The sequence below is a fragment of the Elgaria multicarinata genome, chromosome 6 (genome assembly GCF_023053635.1).
Source record: "Elgaria multicarinata webbii isolate HBS135686 ecotype San Diego chromosome 6, rElgMul1.1.pri, whole genome shotgun sequence".
Lineage (NCBI taxonomy): Eukaryota > Metazoa > Chordata > Lepidosauria > Squamata > Anguidae > Elgaria > Elgaria multicarinata.
Window position 1 is genome coordinate 44544549 of NC_086176.1, and position 18905 is coordinate 44563453.

At 42.8% G+C, this 18905-nt stretch overlaps 1 protein-coding gene across 2 annotated transcripts in view; it reads left to right on the top strand.

The window, feature by feature from the left end:
- The window catches only part of PGM5 (phosphoglucomutase 5), a 68307-nt gene that overhangs the window by 39285 nt on the left and 10117 nt on the right, over window positions 1-18905 (top strand). For both annotated transcript variants that reach the window (XR_010025589.1, XM_063129306.1), the window contains exons 8-10: window positions 3109-3244; window positions 5124-5307; window positions 6329-6463. Coding sequence is in view for 1 of the 2 variants with exons in the window: in XM_063129306.1 (XP_062985376.1) it covers window positions 3109-3244; window positions 5124-5307; window positions 6329-6463 (455 nt within the window). In the remaining variant the exon portion in view is untranslated. The remainder of the gene's footprint in view (window positions 1-3108; window positions 3245-5123; window positions 5308-6328; window positions 6464-18905) is intronic.

Sequence of the window (18905 nt, forward strand, 5' to 3'; positions counted from 1 at the left end):
TTGTAATAGCACAAAGCAATTTGTCAGATGAAGTAAGTAGGTTGCAGGTATTATAAGCGATGACATGGACTTTGAAAAAGAAGATGGTAGCAACAGCCATCACTTGCTAAGTTTCATCAGTAAAGTGTTCATCAACATTAAGAAAGCTTTACTCATAATTTATGTGTTTGGTCTGGCAGCAACGGGAATAAATGATTTACTCTATCTCCAAATTTAAATGGACTACAGTCACGTCCTTCTGCTGTAAATTGAATGGGAAGATGTCCTATGTAAGGAGAGAGAAATGGAACTGTGGTTTTATAAACTAGCAATAATTCAACAGCTCCCAAGCAGGGATTTGCTCAGGCATCGGAACTGATGGAGAAAGCTCATGGGTGAGCAGGCTACTCTTGCTGTCAAGAGGAATGTGTCAAAATGAACTTGGTTGAAATGGAAGAGTTTCTGTATTTGGAGGACAGCATAGTACTTCTACGATAAAAGATAGCCTTCTGTATGCTTGGAGGCTACTTTATCCTCTAAACAGGGAATTGATTACCAGGAGTTCATTTGGCCACACAAATGGTTATTCTCCCTCTGGCAAGAGAATGAGGGAGAAATAAAGTTGCTGCCATTTAGCCTCCCTGAAAAAGATTTTTTTTGTTTTTGATGGGCAGAGTATAAATTCTTTAACTATTAAGCACTTTATAGTTATGCGCCCATGTGCTCATGCATATTATTACAGACAAAAATACATATTTGAAGAGTACAAACACAATCCAAAACCAAGATATTACATTAAAGTATGGAATGCTTCTGTTTTCCTACTCAAAAGTTTACTTTGTCTTACGACGGAAACTATGTGCGAACTTTTTACTGCTTACATTTTGAAAGATGTAATCCCAGATAAATTTGGCGAACGTTGACATTCACAACATTGACATGTCACTTCTGTGAATTTCCCAAAACAAAACCTATTTTCCCACTTTTGGGACATACACTAGTGAGTGCTGACAATCATATTTTTATATTATATAGAGAGATATATTTAAAAGGGCTTAGGCTCGGCAAAGCATGATTTTGCAAGGCCCTGCCATGAAGTCAATTACTTCATCTCTTTTTCGAATACTAATCTAGGGAGTAATCTATGAAAAGTGTTTTCCAGATTTCAGCTTTGGTCCATCAGCAACACACAAAGCGAGAAAAATTTTCACACAAAGCTGTGAAGATTCACTTTCACAAGTCACACAGCACTTTGAAAACCCCATACTTTAGTGTTTGGTGAGCAGAATACAATTGAACATCATCAACCCCATAGGCACTGCTCAGTGAATGAGAGCGGCTTGTTCCCCACCCCTGTCCATTGTCCCCTGCTCAGGGAAGTTTATTGCCAAATTAAGCACCTGTAGTTTACCTCACACCTCTCTTCTCTCAACTGCCATTGGGATATTGTGAAAGATTAAAAGTTACTGCGGTATGCTGAATGTGAAAAAGAGGCTCCAGATTCTCAATGGGGGTAAAGCAGCAACCACACTGTTCTGAAAGCTTGAAACAGTGTTGCTGTGAGATTTTGAATGGGGAAAAGACTACAGATTCTCAATGTGTAAATGCTTGTGAATGGGAAGTAGCTCTAAGCAGGAAGATGCCTGTGTCCAAAAAGAGGAAATGGGGGCGAGGGGCAGCCCCACCCCTTGGACAGGTCACAGAAATAGGCACACCCAAGATTGAATGTGGGGGAATGGACCACACTGCTGTCAAACCACTCAGGAGCTGCTTTAATGAAAAACAACGCACTAAAACTTCTTTCCGAAAATGTGCCTTTTCCAGAGGGAAGCTGCAGGATTGCTGTGGATTGACAACAGCGTCATCTGTCACAAATGACCTCAATGTGCTCTCTCTTGCTGCATTAAATCAGCCATGCTATGTAGAGTGGGTTAGGGACTTCCTCTTAAGAAGAAGCAACTTTAGTTTCCCACCACCCAAGATCTGCTCCCTTTCTGAACTTGACTAAATAGGTTAGCTCAATGGTTTCTCCCTCCCTTGTGTGTGTGGTTAAATATGCAAAATATTAGCAACTATTTAGCATTATGTGAAAATAGTGTTATACTGTATATTTTCTATTTGAAGATCTACTGAAGTTAGGTTTATTTATGATTTACTAAACGTGTGTGCTTCGTTGAATCACAGTAATTCAGTAAAATGTAGTTAGTAGATATTTGGAGATGACCTTTGGGTATTCTCAATGTTGTATTTGCATGACCTGGACTTTATCTGTACAGACACCTTGATACTTAAATCTCATTCTTCTACATTTAGGAGCTTTTTAATATGTTTTGTCTTTTACATGCCCTAAATAAAGATAAGGTACAGGATAGAAAAATGAAGCAAAGTAAAGTGAAGGCCAAAGGTCTAGATGGAGAAATTGAAATCTACTGTATTTTATGTAATGGAAAATGACAAATGTGTCCAAATGCAAGCCTAGTCTTAATACAGCAAAAAGTAATCCATATAGTTAGGGAGAACAGTTTCCTCTTACATTACAGAGCACGCCTTTTAGCCTCTCATTTTTCTTATTTCTTCAAATCTGTTCCAGCTGGTATGCATGACAACCAGTAGCGGAGATGTCCCAATGTGTACTGGTCGGGCTGCAGCATGCTTCGATAACAGCTCAGACTAGCAACAGTCTGTGTGGATGTTACTGGGCATTACCAGATGGATTCAATTCCAGTCTGAGCATGGGAAGATGATGTGAAAATTGGACCACTTACACACAAAACAAACATGCCAATTTTCTGCACAATCTTCTTGAGGATGGGCTTACAAACATAAACGCTTTTCTACCTCCTGATTAAACAGCTTTGGATCATGTTTTAAAATATATACTCTAAAGATAAGCATAACTGGTAAATTGACAGGCAATATAGATGTGTCATTTCAATTGAATTCTTTTGACTGGGATATTCTAAATAGCAATCATCTGGACATTTTTGTAGTTTCCTGGGTATAGAGCCAGAACTATAATCACTTTTACAATGAGAATTAAAAATCACAATATATACCAACCAGTATATTAGTTTTTCATCTTCAGGATCATTTTTAACATGTAATATCTGTTTAATATTTTTCTCTTAGGATCTGACCACATCCGAGAGAAGGATGGACTTTGGGCTGTCCTAATTTGGCTCTCAATAATGGCAGCTCGAAAGCAGAGTGTGGAAGAGATTGTCAGAGAACACTGGACAAAATTTGGCCGTCACTACTACTGCAGGTGAAAATGGCTGCTCTATTGAAGAGCCATTTGCAGCATCGTAAGAGGAAGTGTATTTATTTGGGGTGGGGAGGGGTGTGCTATGCCTAGATTTTATGCATTTCAGGAATAGTAGGTGCACATGTGGCTGCATTCTTGCCAAACCACAAACCTGCTGCAGATATAGGAAATGCTGGTTTGTGGTTTGGCAAGGAAAAATGGTGACCACTATAAAGAGAACTCCTGCATGGAGACATTCTCTCATAATTATGAGATTAACAGCTCTGGCAGGACAAAATATGGTTTGTGCCATCACAGCTGCAGTAACAGCATGCTGTCTTTGACTAAAGTGGCAGAACACTTTAGCCTCGGTTTTGAGAAGGGATTGCAGCTAGCATCTGTCCTTCCCAGCCCGTAATAGTGTGTTGTCTGGCATGTTTGCTAGATTTCCTCTTGGGCCTGCAGTTCTCCCCAAAACTCCAGTTAGTCAGTGGGCCCATTCAGAAGATACCTTAAACCATGGCTTTAGCCATGGTGAATAAGGCTTTTTGCTTTATACACAATGGTTAAAGCCATGGTTTAAGGTGTCTTCTGAACACAGCCTGGCTTTCTGGCTTAACCACCGTGCTTAAAGCCATGGTTTAAGGTGTCTTCTGAATGGGGCCAGTAACTCCCTGCCCCAGGAAGCTCAACGTGTCTCCTCCACGTCAGAAGTATTTTTCCAACTAACCAAATTGTGCATGTTGTGCATCCATTTATTTAAGCTAGCCTTCCCCAAACTGGTACACACCAGATGTGCTAGGCAGGCTACAATTCCTATCATTCCTAGCCAGCATGGCCAATGGTTACTATAGCTGGTTAATGGACTTAAACATCACTTCCCTGCCTGGAGTAGAAGGATGGAAAAATTTGCCATCATTCGACCTTCATGTGAAGATGCATGGAAATTGAGACCATAGGGGCAGTCCTCTGCAGGGTAAGCTGAACTATGGACTTCTGATTAATAAATCCAGTGTATCCTCTTGTACGAAAGCTTCTGTGCTAGGCAGGGTTTGGAAGAGGTCAAAGAACTTAACCTCATCTAAGCTAGTATGTCAAGAAATGAACTTGATCCTCAAACAATATTTTTATTTGTATTGCGTTTTTTCCATTTCCCCCTTCATCTTATGCTCAATTCAACTTTACAAGAGGGAACAGCAACAAAACGTTGCAGTTTGAAGTGCTTCTGTTCAGGATGCCAGCCATGCCCTTTTCCAGGATACTTCATTCCACATGTAGGAAACCTGCAGTCTATGGGCTGCATGTGGCCCTCTGTCACTGAAGCCAAGGGAGCCACATCCACCTTCCCCTCCCATCTGATCAGGCATTAGCTTAGCTGCAGTGAGGGCAGCCTGCAGCTTGTGCAGGGGAGGGCAGCCTGCAGTGTTCCCTAATCCAGCCAGGCGATGATCTAATACTGTCTGTAGGCCCTTCCTCAAACACTTCTCCCTGACCTGCAGAGAGGAATCTCCATGTTCTCCCCGATTTCAGAGATAACATGAGGATTCCTCTGCACATGGTGCACCCTCCCAAGGTGGGTGGGGAGTGGCACAAGGCGGAATCCCTGTTCTTATCTTCAATCAGGGATAACGTGGGGATTCCCCCATCCTTTCCCTTGTTCTTGTCATGGTTTACCTGCTCAAGAAGAAAAAGGATCAGGGCCCATAGGACTGGCCATAGATCCCCTGCTGGGGTGAGGGGCTGATGTCCAGTGATGCTGACCTCTGACTCCAGCCCTGCCATTCAGACTCAGGCATTTGAGTACTTTTAAAACCCACACTGCCTTTTTCATAGTTAAATTATATTGCTCACATTGACATTTCACGTGTTTCTTCTATTCTTTTAATTCCTGTAACACAAGATTTGATTATGAAGCGCTGGATCCTAGAACAGCTTATTTCATCATGAGAGATCTGGAGGCTTTGATCACTGACAAGTCTTTCAGTAACCAACAGTTTGCTGTTGGAAATAATGTCTACAGTGTGCAAAAAGCAACCAGCTTTGAATATGTGGATCCCGTAGATGGCACTGTGACCAAAAGACAGGTATGAAAAGCAAGTAAAGGTTTTTCTTCTTGCCCATATAACATACAATCAGGGTTGTGGAAATACTTTGCAAGAAGACTTTGCAAAGTCACAGGTGTTTTTTTTTTAATTTAGCTTTTGCTATTATAACCATTTTTGATTTGGAAAAATAGCAGCAACAAAAAAACTTGTCAGTAGCACCTGAAACTTTAGCTATAGTGAATACATGGATACTTCCTACTTTATATTTACTTATTAGCAAATGGTTCCAGCTTCACACTGGTTGGAGTAACCCTTTGATCAATACAGTGAAGGCTGCTGGGAGTCCTAGGCATGGTGCCACTCCTATAGTTCCCTGTGGGAAGGATGCGGCCACTCCATCCCCTTGAGGGGAGCTGCCCAACAGCAGCAGGGAGTGGGCGGCCATAGGATTCAGTCCCTCGAATGACTGCCTCATCCCTTCTGGCTTCAAACTGTATTGACTGCAAAGGTACATGCTGATTAGAGATCTCTGCCACATAGTGACTGAAGGTGATACTGCAGGGTTCAAACAAATTTAAATTAATTAATGCATTTCAAAAAACTGAAGAGTACAGACCCCTACACCCCCTTAGTATCCATGCCCAGTTCCAGGTGTCTAGGTTTCATGGTCCCGGCAGTATGGCACAGACAGACAGCCTTTTTTATTTTGATAGATTAGGATATTTATAAACCACCCTTCATCAAAAGATATCAGGGCAGTGAACACACACACACACACACACACACACATTCATATAATCACAAACTGCAAGAAACCCAATAAAATACTTTAATCAACAAGGCAGTCAAAGCAATTGCATGTTGCAAACCACTGCAGAGCTGTATCAATATACAGAATCGTGCTAAATGAGTAAGTATAAGAAAGTATGACCTTTTGCAAAACAAGAATAGGTAGTGTATTAGTTGATAGAGTTGATAGGATTTACAAAATTCTGTTAGCAAATTATCATTCTCAAGAACGCTCTTTCCACCACATATGCACTGCGATTTCTCTTTCCAGGGACTGCGGATAATTTTCTCCGATGCCTCCAGGCTTATCTTCAGATTAAGTGCTTCTAGTCACGTGCGAGCCACCCTCAGGATCTATGCAGAAAGCTATGAAAAGGACCCCAGCAAACACGAAAAGGAACCACAAGTAAGTGCAGATGGAAACTGCTTTTACCCTTAGAAGAACAAAATAATCCTGTCTGTGGGATGAGGTCTGAAGGGGGAAAAGATGTGAGGTGGACCTTTCCACTCTATGGCCTGCTACACCTGTACGCAGTTTCAGTTCCTGTCTGCTGTGAAGGTGGACAAGGGATCAAGGTGAGTTGTGCCTGGTGTTCCGGTGTCTCACAGGTTGTGCATTCATTGAATGAGCACAACTGAAACTTGAGAAAACTCCTGAATATTTGCATTAGTACATTCAAATACTATCATAATTGCTGCTTAAAACATCGCCATGATGAATGAGCAAAACATGGTGAATCTGGTACCCTGTAAATAAACAGCTTTGTTAAGCTAGTTTATTGCTATTAGAGTGCTTCCAGATGAAGAGCTCTTAGCACTACCGATGCATACCTGTTTTGTCTTTACGTTTTCTGGTAAGAAAAAAGATGGAAGAAATGGTAAGAAAATACAGGAGCATTACAAGTGGAAGATGATGACATCTGGACAACCCTTCACACACACACACCCTAAAATTCTGTGACTGAGGCAGGGTGACTGCAGGATAAAAGCCTTGTCTTGGAGCACCTATAGTCAGGGGAAATTGGTTGATATTCTCTGAATGAGATCTAATGATTTGGAAGCTCTCTCAAGCAGTCAAACATCTTGGTAATCTGACACAATATTATGTAATTTGTTGTCTCTCCACGAGCTGCTTGTAGATTTGAAAATAAAACAAATATGCCAAATATGCCATTAGGACGCCTCACCCTGTGGGAGTGGAAGGTCTAATGCTGCTGGTATTACCAGCCTGCTGCCATCACTTGAGGATTTTCTTTCTGCTTCCCTGTTCCTTTGAATATACAAATATAAAAGCTTGTTGTTGTGGAAACTGTTAACATTTGTGGGAATTTATCTAAGACACATTGGATGGGCCATCATGTATTTTGTATATGGCAGTAACAAATTTATATAAATCTGCACCAAGTCAACTAAACAAAGTAGGTAATCAAACAATTAGTTTAGGCTGGTGGCTCTGATTTTGGTGGGGCTGTGAATCCATTCCCGGTTTCCATCAGAACTCTAAAGGAGCTATCCAAGGTGTTGAATTTAGGCCTAGATGGGGACAGGAGTGGGAATAGAATGGACTATTCTGGAAGATGTCATGGTTGGCTGGCTAGAGCCCTGTACAGGAGCATTCCACACTGCAACATTGTGTTGCAGGTCCCACTATTTTTCATATGTCGATATATACTATAATTCTCAAGTTTTACCACAACCACAGCTCAGTGCTATCTCATCCAAAGAAAGCTTAACGCCGTAATATTGTTCCTCAATTTCTCATTGTTTAAGGAATTGCGAAGTGTTTAATGAAACACCCTCATTTGTCTCTTCATATGCTCAGAGGCACTATCCTTTTTATTATGTCTTATGGTTCAAAGATAAGTCTTGGCAAAGGGGAAAAGTTTCCAGGGCTGAGCTCCGATGCTCCATGCCCTGTTGACATCACCTGCAAACCTAAGCACAGTTGCTTGGAAGTGAATGTCATTCAAATCAATAGGCTTTATTTCCAAGGAAACACGGTTAAGATTAAGCTGTAAATCACAGGCTAATGAGAGTGGATTCCTTTTTGTTCTTTTCCTGTTCTCTAGAATGGAAACTAAGAATGCTCGTTCTGATATGTTTTAAAAGTTTTTAGGCTTTATGGCAAGACCAAGTTCTTTGTCATGGATGTAGATCTTTTATATTTGCCAGTACACTTGAGTCATGGCTGAGGTTTCTATAATCTAATTCTGTTTGCACAGTATACATAGTTACCTTCTTCATATGTGACATTTTCTCAAGGAAGGAAAAAAGAAAATGTAAGTCTATCAAGATTTATGTATGGAAGAGAAATTAGATATGTTTCTTTTCTTGTCTTATTTGCTAGGACACAAATCTAAATTAAAATTCAACATTTTTAAAATAACTTGCTGTCAAGCCAATTTGTCTGGAGAATTACTTAGCTAATGCATCCCAGTGACTTGCCACAATAATATTACAGTTGGGAAACACAAATGCCAAAGTCCAAGCAAGTTTTGGATTCCTTGTAAGGAAGAAATGTGAAGCTGCTTGAGAGTCCTCTTGTATTTATAAACAAAATCTGTTCTGTACTAAAGAGGAGTTAAAGGCCGAGGGAGCATTTCAGCAGAGTGCAGCCAACATCTGCAAGTTCATACTTGCTTTCCAGTTTTGCTTGATTGGTGGGAAGTTTTACAAGAAAGTCCTTCCCAGTAGATGAGAGTGCAGGGCAGTATCTGAAATTTTTAGGGTGATGAAAGCTACACTTGAAATAAAAAGCTGGGATGAGCCTTAGCTGCAGAATCGCTGCCATGACTATGTAATTATTTTTGCTCTTATGTGAAGAACTGTTGTGGGAGATTGTCAAAATTATCAGATATCCAGAGACCCTATATAAATTAGTTCTGGGCTGAAGTATTTGGCCCAATTTGTGGGGCATTTTGTGGGGATGGTACATGAATGTTTCTGAAAGATAGTCTTCAGTCTCTGGAGACAGATGAAATTCTAAGACCTTTCACTGGGCAGCCTTAGCTTTAAGAAAAAGGTGCTGGCATTTTTCTCCTTTTCTTTATTTTTTTCTAAAAAGCCTTATTGCCACTTTAATCAGCAGAGCATTCTGCCCTGGTCATTCTATTCAGGAACGCCTCTGGGCTGCTGAGCTACCATTTGAAGTAGCGGTAAGGCTTCTTTTTTTAAGATAAAGAAAGGAGGAAAGGAAGAAAAAGTAAATTTGGAATCTCATATTTAAAGGTAAGATAGCTCACCCAACCCAATGAAAGGTTTTAGAATTTCAAGTCCCCCTCACAAAAATCGCCAAATATTCCCCTTTCCACAAGAATATCCCTGCAAATGTAGGGGAAATATTTGGTCCAGCCCTAAATGTTAATTTATGTAAAATGCTGATGACTGGAAGGACTTGGGGACTCAAGTAACAATTTTCTATTACTTTCAATTTAAGTGATAAAACTAAATATTTTCATGTAGTTTTCAAGCACACAAAATTATTTCCATTTTTAGAGTAATCCAGAGATTATTTGAAAATTGCAATACTTATAGTTATGTATTTTCTTCTATGGTGCTCCTTTTCGCAATTCAGCCAGTTTAGAAGCTGAGTCCTGTAAAGATTTAATGTATATACATCACACCATTTCTCTTGCATTGAAGATTTGGGTGTGGTTTTTTAAGTCTTTGCAGGATTGTGTATGTGACTAGCTGTATTTTAAGCTTGCGTGGATCTTCCAAAGCTGAGGAGAGTTTGGGCAGGAACTCTCCCCCACCGTCCACTGTGCATGTGTAGCCAGGTTCCCGCCTTCCCCTCAGTTCTCTTTTGACCAACTAGCAGTTAGCTTCTTTGAATCTTCACTCCGTTTGTAAGGAGATTCTGCTGAGGTTTTTCTTCTGTTTTTAGTGTTTTTTCTTAGTACTGTCACTTTTGTTGTTGTTACTAGTTTAAAAAAAAATGTTGTCATTCCTCGCCATGGAAGCGTATGGCACTCTAGGCCCCTTTCCACAAATGCCGACATTGCAGGAGTAAACTGCCACCTACCGACGGACACTCTCTCTGTCTTTTGTGCCTTGGTGAGGCCCACGTAGTTGACTCTTGCCCTCACTGTATGAAATTTATAAAACAAACTAAACACAATAGATTGGACCGTTTAAAGGTGATCCTGTGGAGAAAAGTGCTAGAGGTGGTTGATTCAACGACACATAACCAGAAGTTGAGCAAACGAACGGCATCACAATCCTCCCCTTCTGACACCTGGTCGTGAGTGATCTCTGACTCTACTCATGGGTCGTTCTGACTCACTAGTGCCAGCAAAATCATTAACCATCTCAACGGCCAAGAAAATCTCAAAAAACATGAAGGCTCCCAAGCCCTCCATAGAAGGGCATAAGAAGAAAAAAACACTCCAATTCCGCTGACGAGGGGTCTGCCCATAAGAAACAGCGTGAGACACATCCTACTTCTTTGTTCCTGCAAAAGGCTCCCGAAGGGACTGAGGGTGTGATTCTTCCACCCTTACCAACTATAGATACTTCCATCCCGATGGGGGCATCTTCAGTACCAAGGCTGATACCTCATCATTCAATACCAGCACTAGACAATGAAGCTGCAGCACACTCAATACCGAGATCATCCTAGCGCCAGTCAGTGTCGGTCTCGAAGGGAGAGATTAGGGACTCCTTATGCCCCGGGCCAGGTACTGTATACCCACATGACTCACTGACGCCCATGAGATCGGTGTCACCAGCTAGATCAGGGGACCTGCACCAGAGGGGCTAATTCCCTGGAATCTATCCACTCTGGCCATTCTAGATTTTCCAGAGTGGAAAACCAGACAGCACTGAATTTTTCGGCCACTGCTCTTGATGTCGAGACTGGGATGACTATTCCAATTCGTCATACCCTCATCGACATTCATGATATTATGGCGACTGGCAATATGCTGGAGACCATGATACCTATTACGACCAGGCGAGATACTTGGGCGCCACTTCTCCTCAGTACCATCCTGCTGCCAGAGCTTCAGCATCGAGACCCTCTGCAACTGTATCAAACCCACCAACAGACGATGGACCATGCAGCTGCCACCTCCCCCCCCCCCTCGCACCTCCTTACTGCGAGGTGAATTCTCATCCCAGAGGCTATCCTAGCAGATCAGGATCACCCACTTCCCCCTTCACCTCAGGACATTCAACAGACTGGCACGGATCGCAGCAGACCCATCTCACCACAATCGGTGGAGGAGTATATTCTGACCCGACCTCTATTTCCTCTGTCCCACCATCAATCTCATCACCTGATGATGCAGTCAGTAATCAGGAGGGTGCATCTCCCTCCGAAGATGCTTACGATTTTACTGATCAGATTCTAAGAATGGCGTAATCGTTAGGAGTGGATATACAGCAACCTATAGAGTGCGTCCAGGTCCTGGTGTTTGACACAGTATATATAGAAGCTACTGCCCCAGTAGCAATACTATTTCTGCCAGCTTTACTTCAAACTGTCAAGCAATCATGGAAGGCTCCTGCCTCCGTGACACCTACGTCCAAACGTTTGGAATCCCTTTATAGAGTTCAAGAGACCGAAGCGTATTATAGTGGAATCTTCCAAAGGAAGCTCCCCAGCAGATAAAGAAGGATCATAGAATCATAGAATCATAGAATAGCAGAGTTGGAAGGGGCCTACAAGGCCATCGAGTCCAACCCCCTGCTCAATGCAGGAATCCACCCTAAAGCATCCCTGACAGATGGTTGTCCAGCTGCCTCTTGAATGCCTCTAGTGTGGGAGAGCCCACAACCTCCCTAGGTAACTGATTCCACTGTCGCACTGCTCTAACAGTCAGGAAGTTTTTCCTGATGTCCAGCTGGAATCTGGCTTCCTTTAAATTGAGCCCGTTATTCCGTGTCCTGCACTCTGGGAGGATCGAGAAGAGATCCTGGCCCTCCTCTGTGTGACAACCTTTTAAGTATTTGAAGAGTGCTATCATGTCTCCCCTCAATCTTCTCTTCTCCAGGCTAAACATGCCTAATTCTTTCAGTCTCTCTTCATAGGGCTTTGTTTCTAGACCTCTCATCATCCTGGTTGCCCTCTTCTGAACACGCTCCAGCTTGTCTGCATCCTTCTTGAATTGTGGAGCCCAGAACTGGACACAATACTCTAGATGAGGCCTAACCAGGCCTAACCAGGACATCGGCTGGACCTGATGGGTCGCCATATATATTCTTCATCAACCCTGGGACTAAAAGTAGCAAATTACCAAGTGCTTATGTCCTGCTACCAGTTGTTTCTTTGGGAAAAAAATCAGTTTCCTCTGAGACCACCTTTCAGATCACCACAAGGATCTAGCCAGACTTTTCCATTCAGAGGCTATAAAACTATCAAGGTTTCAAATTAACACCACCCGCCACCAGGCCGATTGTGTGGCGAAGGCCATGGTCAGTTCAATAGCGTTCAGAAGACATGCTTGGCTACGCTGTACTGGACTGAATCCCGAAGCCAGGTTGAGAAGTGAGGACCTGCCATTCAATGGTGAAGGTCTCTTCAATGCTAAGACCAATGATGCCATGAACACTACCCAAAAGGCGAAAAGAACTGCTAAAAAACTGGGTTTAGGCCAAGAATCGTTTGTACCTAATTGCTGACCAAAAAATGGGGCAAACAACCACCTCATTACACATATTGCCAGTATTCTGACCAAGGCGGCCATTTCCAAAACGCATAGCAACAGAAGAGATAGGTGCCTAGCTCTTAGTACTGACAACTGAGATCTAAACAGGAGCAGGGAAACAAGTGGCAGCTTTGAAACTCTCCACTCCCCATCACTCACCCCTCCCTTCGGTTTCCACCTCTCCCAATTTCTACATAACTGGAGGTGAATCACTATGGATGCCTGGGTTCTTTTCATAATTCAGAATGGTTACTTCATCGAGTGTGAAGTCCTTCCTCTACTCAGCACTGTGAAGAAGTCGCCACCCTCCAACACATTCTGGGAAGAAACTGCCTCCCTTCTTCGTAAAGGAGCAACCGAACGCATCCCTCCTCTACAGAGGAATAGTACATTTTTCTCCCAATACTTCATGGTGCCAAAGAGAGAAAGAAGACTTTGGCCAATACTAGATTTGAGAAATCTAAACAAATTCATCAAAAGTCCCAAGTTTCACATGACTACATTAGCCAACATTATGCCGCTCCCCCGGAGGGGTTTGGTCTGTAGCGACCAACCTCAAAGATGCCTATTTTCAAATAGCCATCAACCCTGTACATTGAAAGTTCCTCAGCTTAATGATAGGCCCACAGGGATTCTAGTTTCAAGTTCTCCCATTCGGCCTATCAATGGCACTAAGGGTGTTTACGAATTGTATGGCGACTGTCTGTGCATACCTTCGCACCCAGGGAGTCAAGTTGTATCCATATTTAGATGACTGGTTGATCGCTGCCCCTACAAAGGGCATCCTATGGTTGGTAACCTTTGTACGAAACTTGCTCAACAACCTCGGTCTATGCATCAACGAGACAAAGTCAAAGCTTTCCCCCATGCAGACTATCTTGTTCATCGGCGCAGACTTAGACGCTGTGAAAGCACAGGCATTCCTCCCCCAGGATCATATCAACACACTGGTCAACCTAGCTCTTACCATGGCTCAGCGCTGACAGACATCAGCTTTCCATGTCCAGAGACTGTTGGGATTTATGTCAGCAACTGTATCTGTAGTTCAATATGTGAAGCCTCACATGAGACTAATTCAGAACTGGTTTCTGAGAACCTTCATAGGCACAGCCAACACCAGGTGTTTCCATCTAACAATACATAAGAGTATTGCACAGTCCCTCCTGTGGTGGACACAATGAAGGAATATTTCTCAGGGTCTTCCCTTCCTGACCACAACACGCACCATAACACTGGCTACCGATGTATCCCTACATGGCTGGGGAGCACATTGTGGCCCTCTCCAGACCCAGGGGAAATGGGACTTGGTGCACAGCATGCTCCACATCAGTACACTGGAGCTTCTCGCAGTCAAACTGGCACTTGGCTCCTTCAAGGATTACGTGACTAACAGCCGAGTGCAAGTGCAAACAGACAACACAGCATCTCAACAAGCAGGGGGGAACTCGGTCCTCAATTTTAGTCAGAGAAACGATCAACATCTTTAATTGGGCAATCCCGAGGGAATTATGCTGTCTGCAGTACATATCGCAGGTAAGGACAATATACTAGCAGATTCCCTCAGTCAAACTTATTCGAAGGTTCATGAGTGGCAACTCAAGAAGGATATCCTCCGTCTACTCCGAGAATGGGGGTTCCCGAAAGTGGATCTCTTTGCTACCCAGAGCAACACGATTTGCAAGCATTATTGTTCAAGGGCAGGGATCGGCTGCAGATGGATGGGAGATGCATTCCACCTACAGTGGAAACATGATCTACATTACTTCTTTCCTCCCTTCCCGCTGATTCCCCGAGTGCTCCAGATTATCTTCAGGGGCAATACCGACTATATCCTATAGCTCCCCGGTGACCATGCCAGCCTTGGTTCTACCCCCTACTGAGAAAAGCCAAGGGCGACTTTGTCAGACTGTCATGAATACCAGACCTCATTATCAGAATCAATGGTCTTGTCTGTCACCTGGACTTAAAGACACTTGGCCTAACGGCATGGAGGATCCACTGACTTACTTGGACCTCCCTTCCGACATCGACCGAGTTCTGCAAGTAGCCATAAAACTTTTGACATGGAAGTCTTAAATTGCGAAATGGAAGAGCTTTGTTAATTTCGCAAGTGCTAGGGACTTCGATCCCAGTTACGCCTCGGTACAGGACATACTTGCCTTCCTTCACACCCTGTTTGCCAAAGGTCTCAGTTTATCATCGTTGAGAGTGTATTTAGCGGCCATCTCAGCACACACAGACCCATTGAACCCAACATCTCTTTTTGCCAATCCACTCATTTGTCAATTTCTTACAGGGATGAAATAGCTTGCTCCTCCTTTGAGACATCCAGTCCCACAATTGAGTCTTTCTATCGTGTTGAAGGCACTAACGTCAAAGCCACTTGAACCAATAGCCACGGCGGATATACATTTAGTATCCTGGAAAGTAGTCTTAGCGGCTGTCCCTACCATGCGTAGAGTGGGGGAACTCTGTGCCCTTAGAATAGATGCACCATGTACAACTTTCCATAGTGTTAAAGTAGTTATGAGACCAGATCTGACTTTCATGCTTACGCTGGTGTCAGATTTCCACCTTAACCAGAGTATTATTCCACTCACCTTCCTCCACTGTAGTCTTCTTTATGTTAATTAGATGTCCATCAGGCTCTAGCATTTTACAAATTTAGAATGGATCCTTTCCGTAAATCACAATGATTCTTCCTCTGGTGATGTTTGCCCTGTCCTGGACGGGGTTGCACTCCCCCTAAAGGATCGGGTCTGTAGTTTGGGGGTGCTCTTGGATCCAGAACTGTCACTTGAGGCACAGGTGAACTCAGTGGCAAAGAGCACCTTTTATCAGCTTAGGTTGATATACCAACTACGCCCTTATCTGGACAGAGATAGCCTAGCTACAGTTATCCATGCTCTGATAACCTCTCGTTTGGATTATTGCAATGCGTTATACGTGGGGCTGCCTTTGAAAACGGTCCGGAAGCTTCAGCTGGTACAAAACAGGGCAGCCCGTTTACTAACGGGGACTGGCCGGCGAGATCACATTACGCCAGTCCTTTTCCAGCTTCATTGGCTGCCAGTCCAGGTCCGGGCCCGATTCAAAGTGCTGGTATTGACATTTAAAGCCCTAAATGGTTTGGGGCCAGGTTATTTGAAGAAACGCCTCCTCCCATATGTACCTGCCCGGACCTTAAGATCATCTTCAGGGGCCCTTCTCCGTGAGCCCCTGCCAAAGGAAATGAGGCAGGTGGCTACTAGGAGGAGGGCTTTCTCCACTGTGGCACCCCGGTTGTGGAATGAGCTCCCCAGAGAGGTCCGCCTGGCGCCTACACTGTACTCCTTTCGTCACCAGCTGAAGACCTTTTTATTCTCCCAGTATTTTAACATTTAATTTTAACTTAAATTTAAATTTTACTGTTTTAACTCTGTATTTTAATTTTATATCAATTTTGCTGCATGGTTTTTATTCTAGTTGTGCTTTTTATATTGTATTGTATTGTGTATTTGTGCTTTTAACCTGTTGATTGTTTTACTATGATTTTAATTTTTGTGAACCGCCCAGAGAGCTTCGGCTATTGGGCGGTATAGAAATGTAATAAATAAATAAATAAATAAATAAGGGGGTCCCAAATGTGGATCTCCTGTCTTTTCGCAATGCTTCGCTGCCTGGATTGTTCAAATGATCTCAGTAGCATATCAGTTAGAGCTTGAGCAACCAATTCGAGCCCACTCAGCTAGAGCGGTCTCAACATCGACTGCCTTTAGACGTGGGGTCTCCATGGCGGACATCTGCACAACCCACCTACCATCCCCACTTTCAGTATCAATGTCCTTTTTTCTTGATACCAAAGTGTACATCCTCTTGGTCTTGAGGCATGTAGTTGGTCTCAGGGAACTGGGGAAAGCAAGAACCTCACTACGCATGCGCAGTAGACAGTAGAGGAGGGTTCCTGCCAAAAACGCTCCTCAGCTTTGGAAGATCATTGAATCGAAGCTCCGCATAGGCACAGAACCCATAATGTGTGAATGTGCAAATTACTACTCGAAGAACTACAGTTACAGGTAAGCCACCTGCATTTTTTTTGCCTTGGAACTGCTAGAGGAATGATGAGGTGGCCCATGTTGAAGAACTGCATCTCCATCATCCATCATCATTGGCGATGCTGGGTAGTGCTATGGGAGTTACAGCCCAACCACATCAAGAGGGCTACACATTTCCCCTCCCTATGCTAGAGCAACAAGTACTTTCTCCATGCTTGGAGATGGCAACCTTTTGATTATAGTATGTGTGTAGCTAGTGCAGATAATGCATTCTGCTCTATAGGAGAAATCGAATCCCTCATTGGTCCGTACAGATTCATATAATGTAGAAGGACCATCGGGTAACATCACGGATTATGTTACTGCCATACCACCCTGGCTTTGACAATGCTGGAGGTGGTTTATTCTGTAATAGTATATTGCCACAACTTAAGTTTAAACATGTTGGTGTTAAGCAAAATTGTTTTCAGTGTTGGCAGAGCTTAAGTCAAACGGAACTGTGTCATAGGAAAAGACAGGACTAACTAGTGATTTCCACTCCGGACACATCTGAGGAGGGAACCTGCAGTGCATTTTAATAGCTTTGCAGTCTGTAAAACACACACACAAATCTGGACATATTTCCTGACTAACAAATCTTTGGCAAAAGAGGTTATGCTTTTTTAGAAGATTTGCTTTCTAAAGCATTGAAAGACAAAACGGAAAACAATAGAGAATGTTCTGCCAATGTGAAACACTGAATTATTCAAGACATTTTGTCCCATCTAATTAAGACTAGGGTAAGCACCCTTGTATAAAGGTTGGGCCCAAACAAAGGGCTTTTATATGTGAATTGATCAAAGTAAGATAAATCAAGAATAGGAGGTGAAAAGAGGGACAGTAAGATGGGTTTCTTTTACTGTGCCCTGTTTAACACACACAGCAAGTAGAGTTGCCAAGCTTGTTAAATGACCTTGCTCCTCTGCCTTTAGCACTAACTGGACATGCAGAATTTAAATTTTCCGATCCCTTTATCTCCATGACAGGAAAAGCTTTATCTACCAAATTTCTACATAGTCTGCTGGTAAAAGCAAAGGAGCAGAGCCGTTTTTTGTTTTGTGTTAATGCCCTGGCTTAAGACCAGTGTTGCATGAGCAGAACTCCCCTTGCTTCCTTCCCCTTTGCAGTACTGCTATGTGTCTTCCATATATACTTCAGAGGGGGCCCTAACCCTCTGGAGCAGATTTGGGGGTTGCGCAGGAACTGCAGTGGGGAACGGAAATCCGTTACAACAGCGGGTTCCACACTACTGGCAGATAGGTTTGGATACTATCCCCAATCTACACCCTACAACCTGTGACTGGTGAGCCATACTATAACATCTTCAAGTCTTGTTCTTTTAAAGGGCAGTTCAGCTGAGGTTTTGAAATTCCAGAGCTATTGCTTCCCCTAAAATGGACACATTTCCTTAAAGGCCAAGCATATCAGATACTGCAGAAAGCTTCCTTGTTCCTTCCAAATCTTTACAAAAACCATTATGACACTTCATATATTATATGGACGTATATATTTAGAGTAGCAATCTTAAGTTGATTAAGATAAAGGGTTAAATCCATTGTTACGCTAGCAGACATCCGCTAGTGCAATGGGAATTTCTTCCACTCTCCTCCTGCCAGCCCTCTGTTCCTCACCCTCCAGAGCAGTACGGGTGGGGAGGATGTGGGTGGTAGTGGTGAAGGGAGAATCTTAACCTTCTCCCAATTCCGTTGATGAACGTAGTTCATTCTAAAGGATACCTGTCTTGCATCACCTCTTTTTTTCCATTGCCCTCATTCTTGTTTTAGCAGCACTTTAAAAAGGAAGAGAAATTATACTAGTTTATCAATAACAGCAGGAACACTGATCCATTCTAGCACATTAAGAAGTTATTGGTTATATGATTTTATCGTTATAGTGTGCACAAGTTCACTTCTTTCAAAAGTGGGGAAATATTCAGTCTCTGAGATAAACAAATCCTGGTCAAAATGCAAAGGTAATCTATGATATCTGTGTAGCAAACAAATCTTTGTTAAATTAGTCCTGAAACTTGTACAAGATTACACTTAGTCCCGGGGAGAAGGCCGTATGCACCAATTAAATTAGAGCCATGAATGTATCATGATTTTTAATAAATACAGCTTTTGAT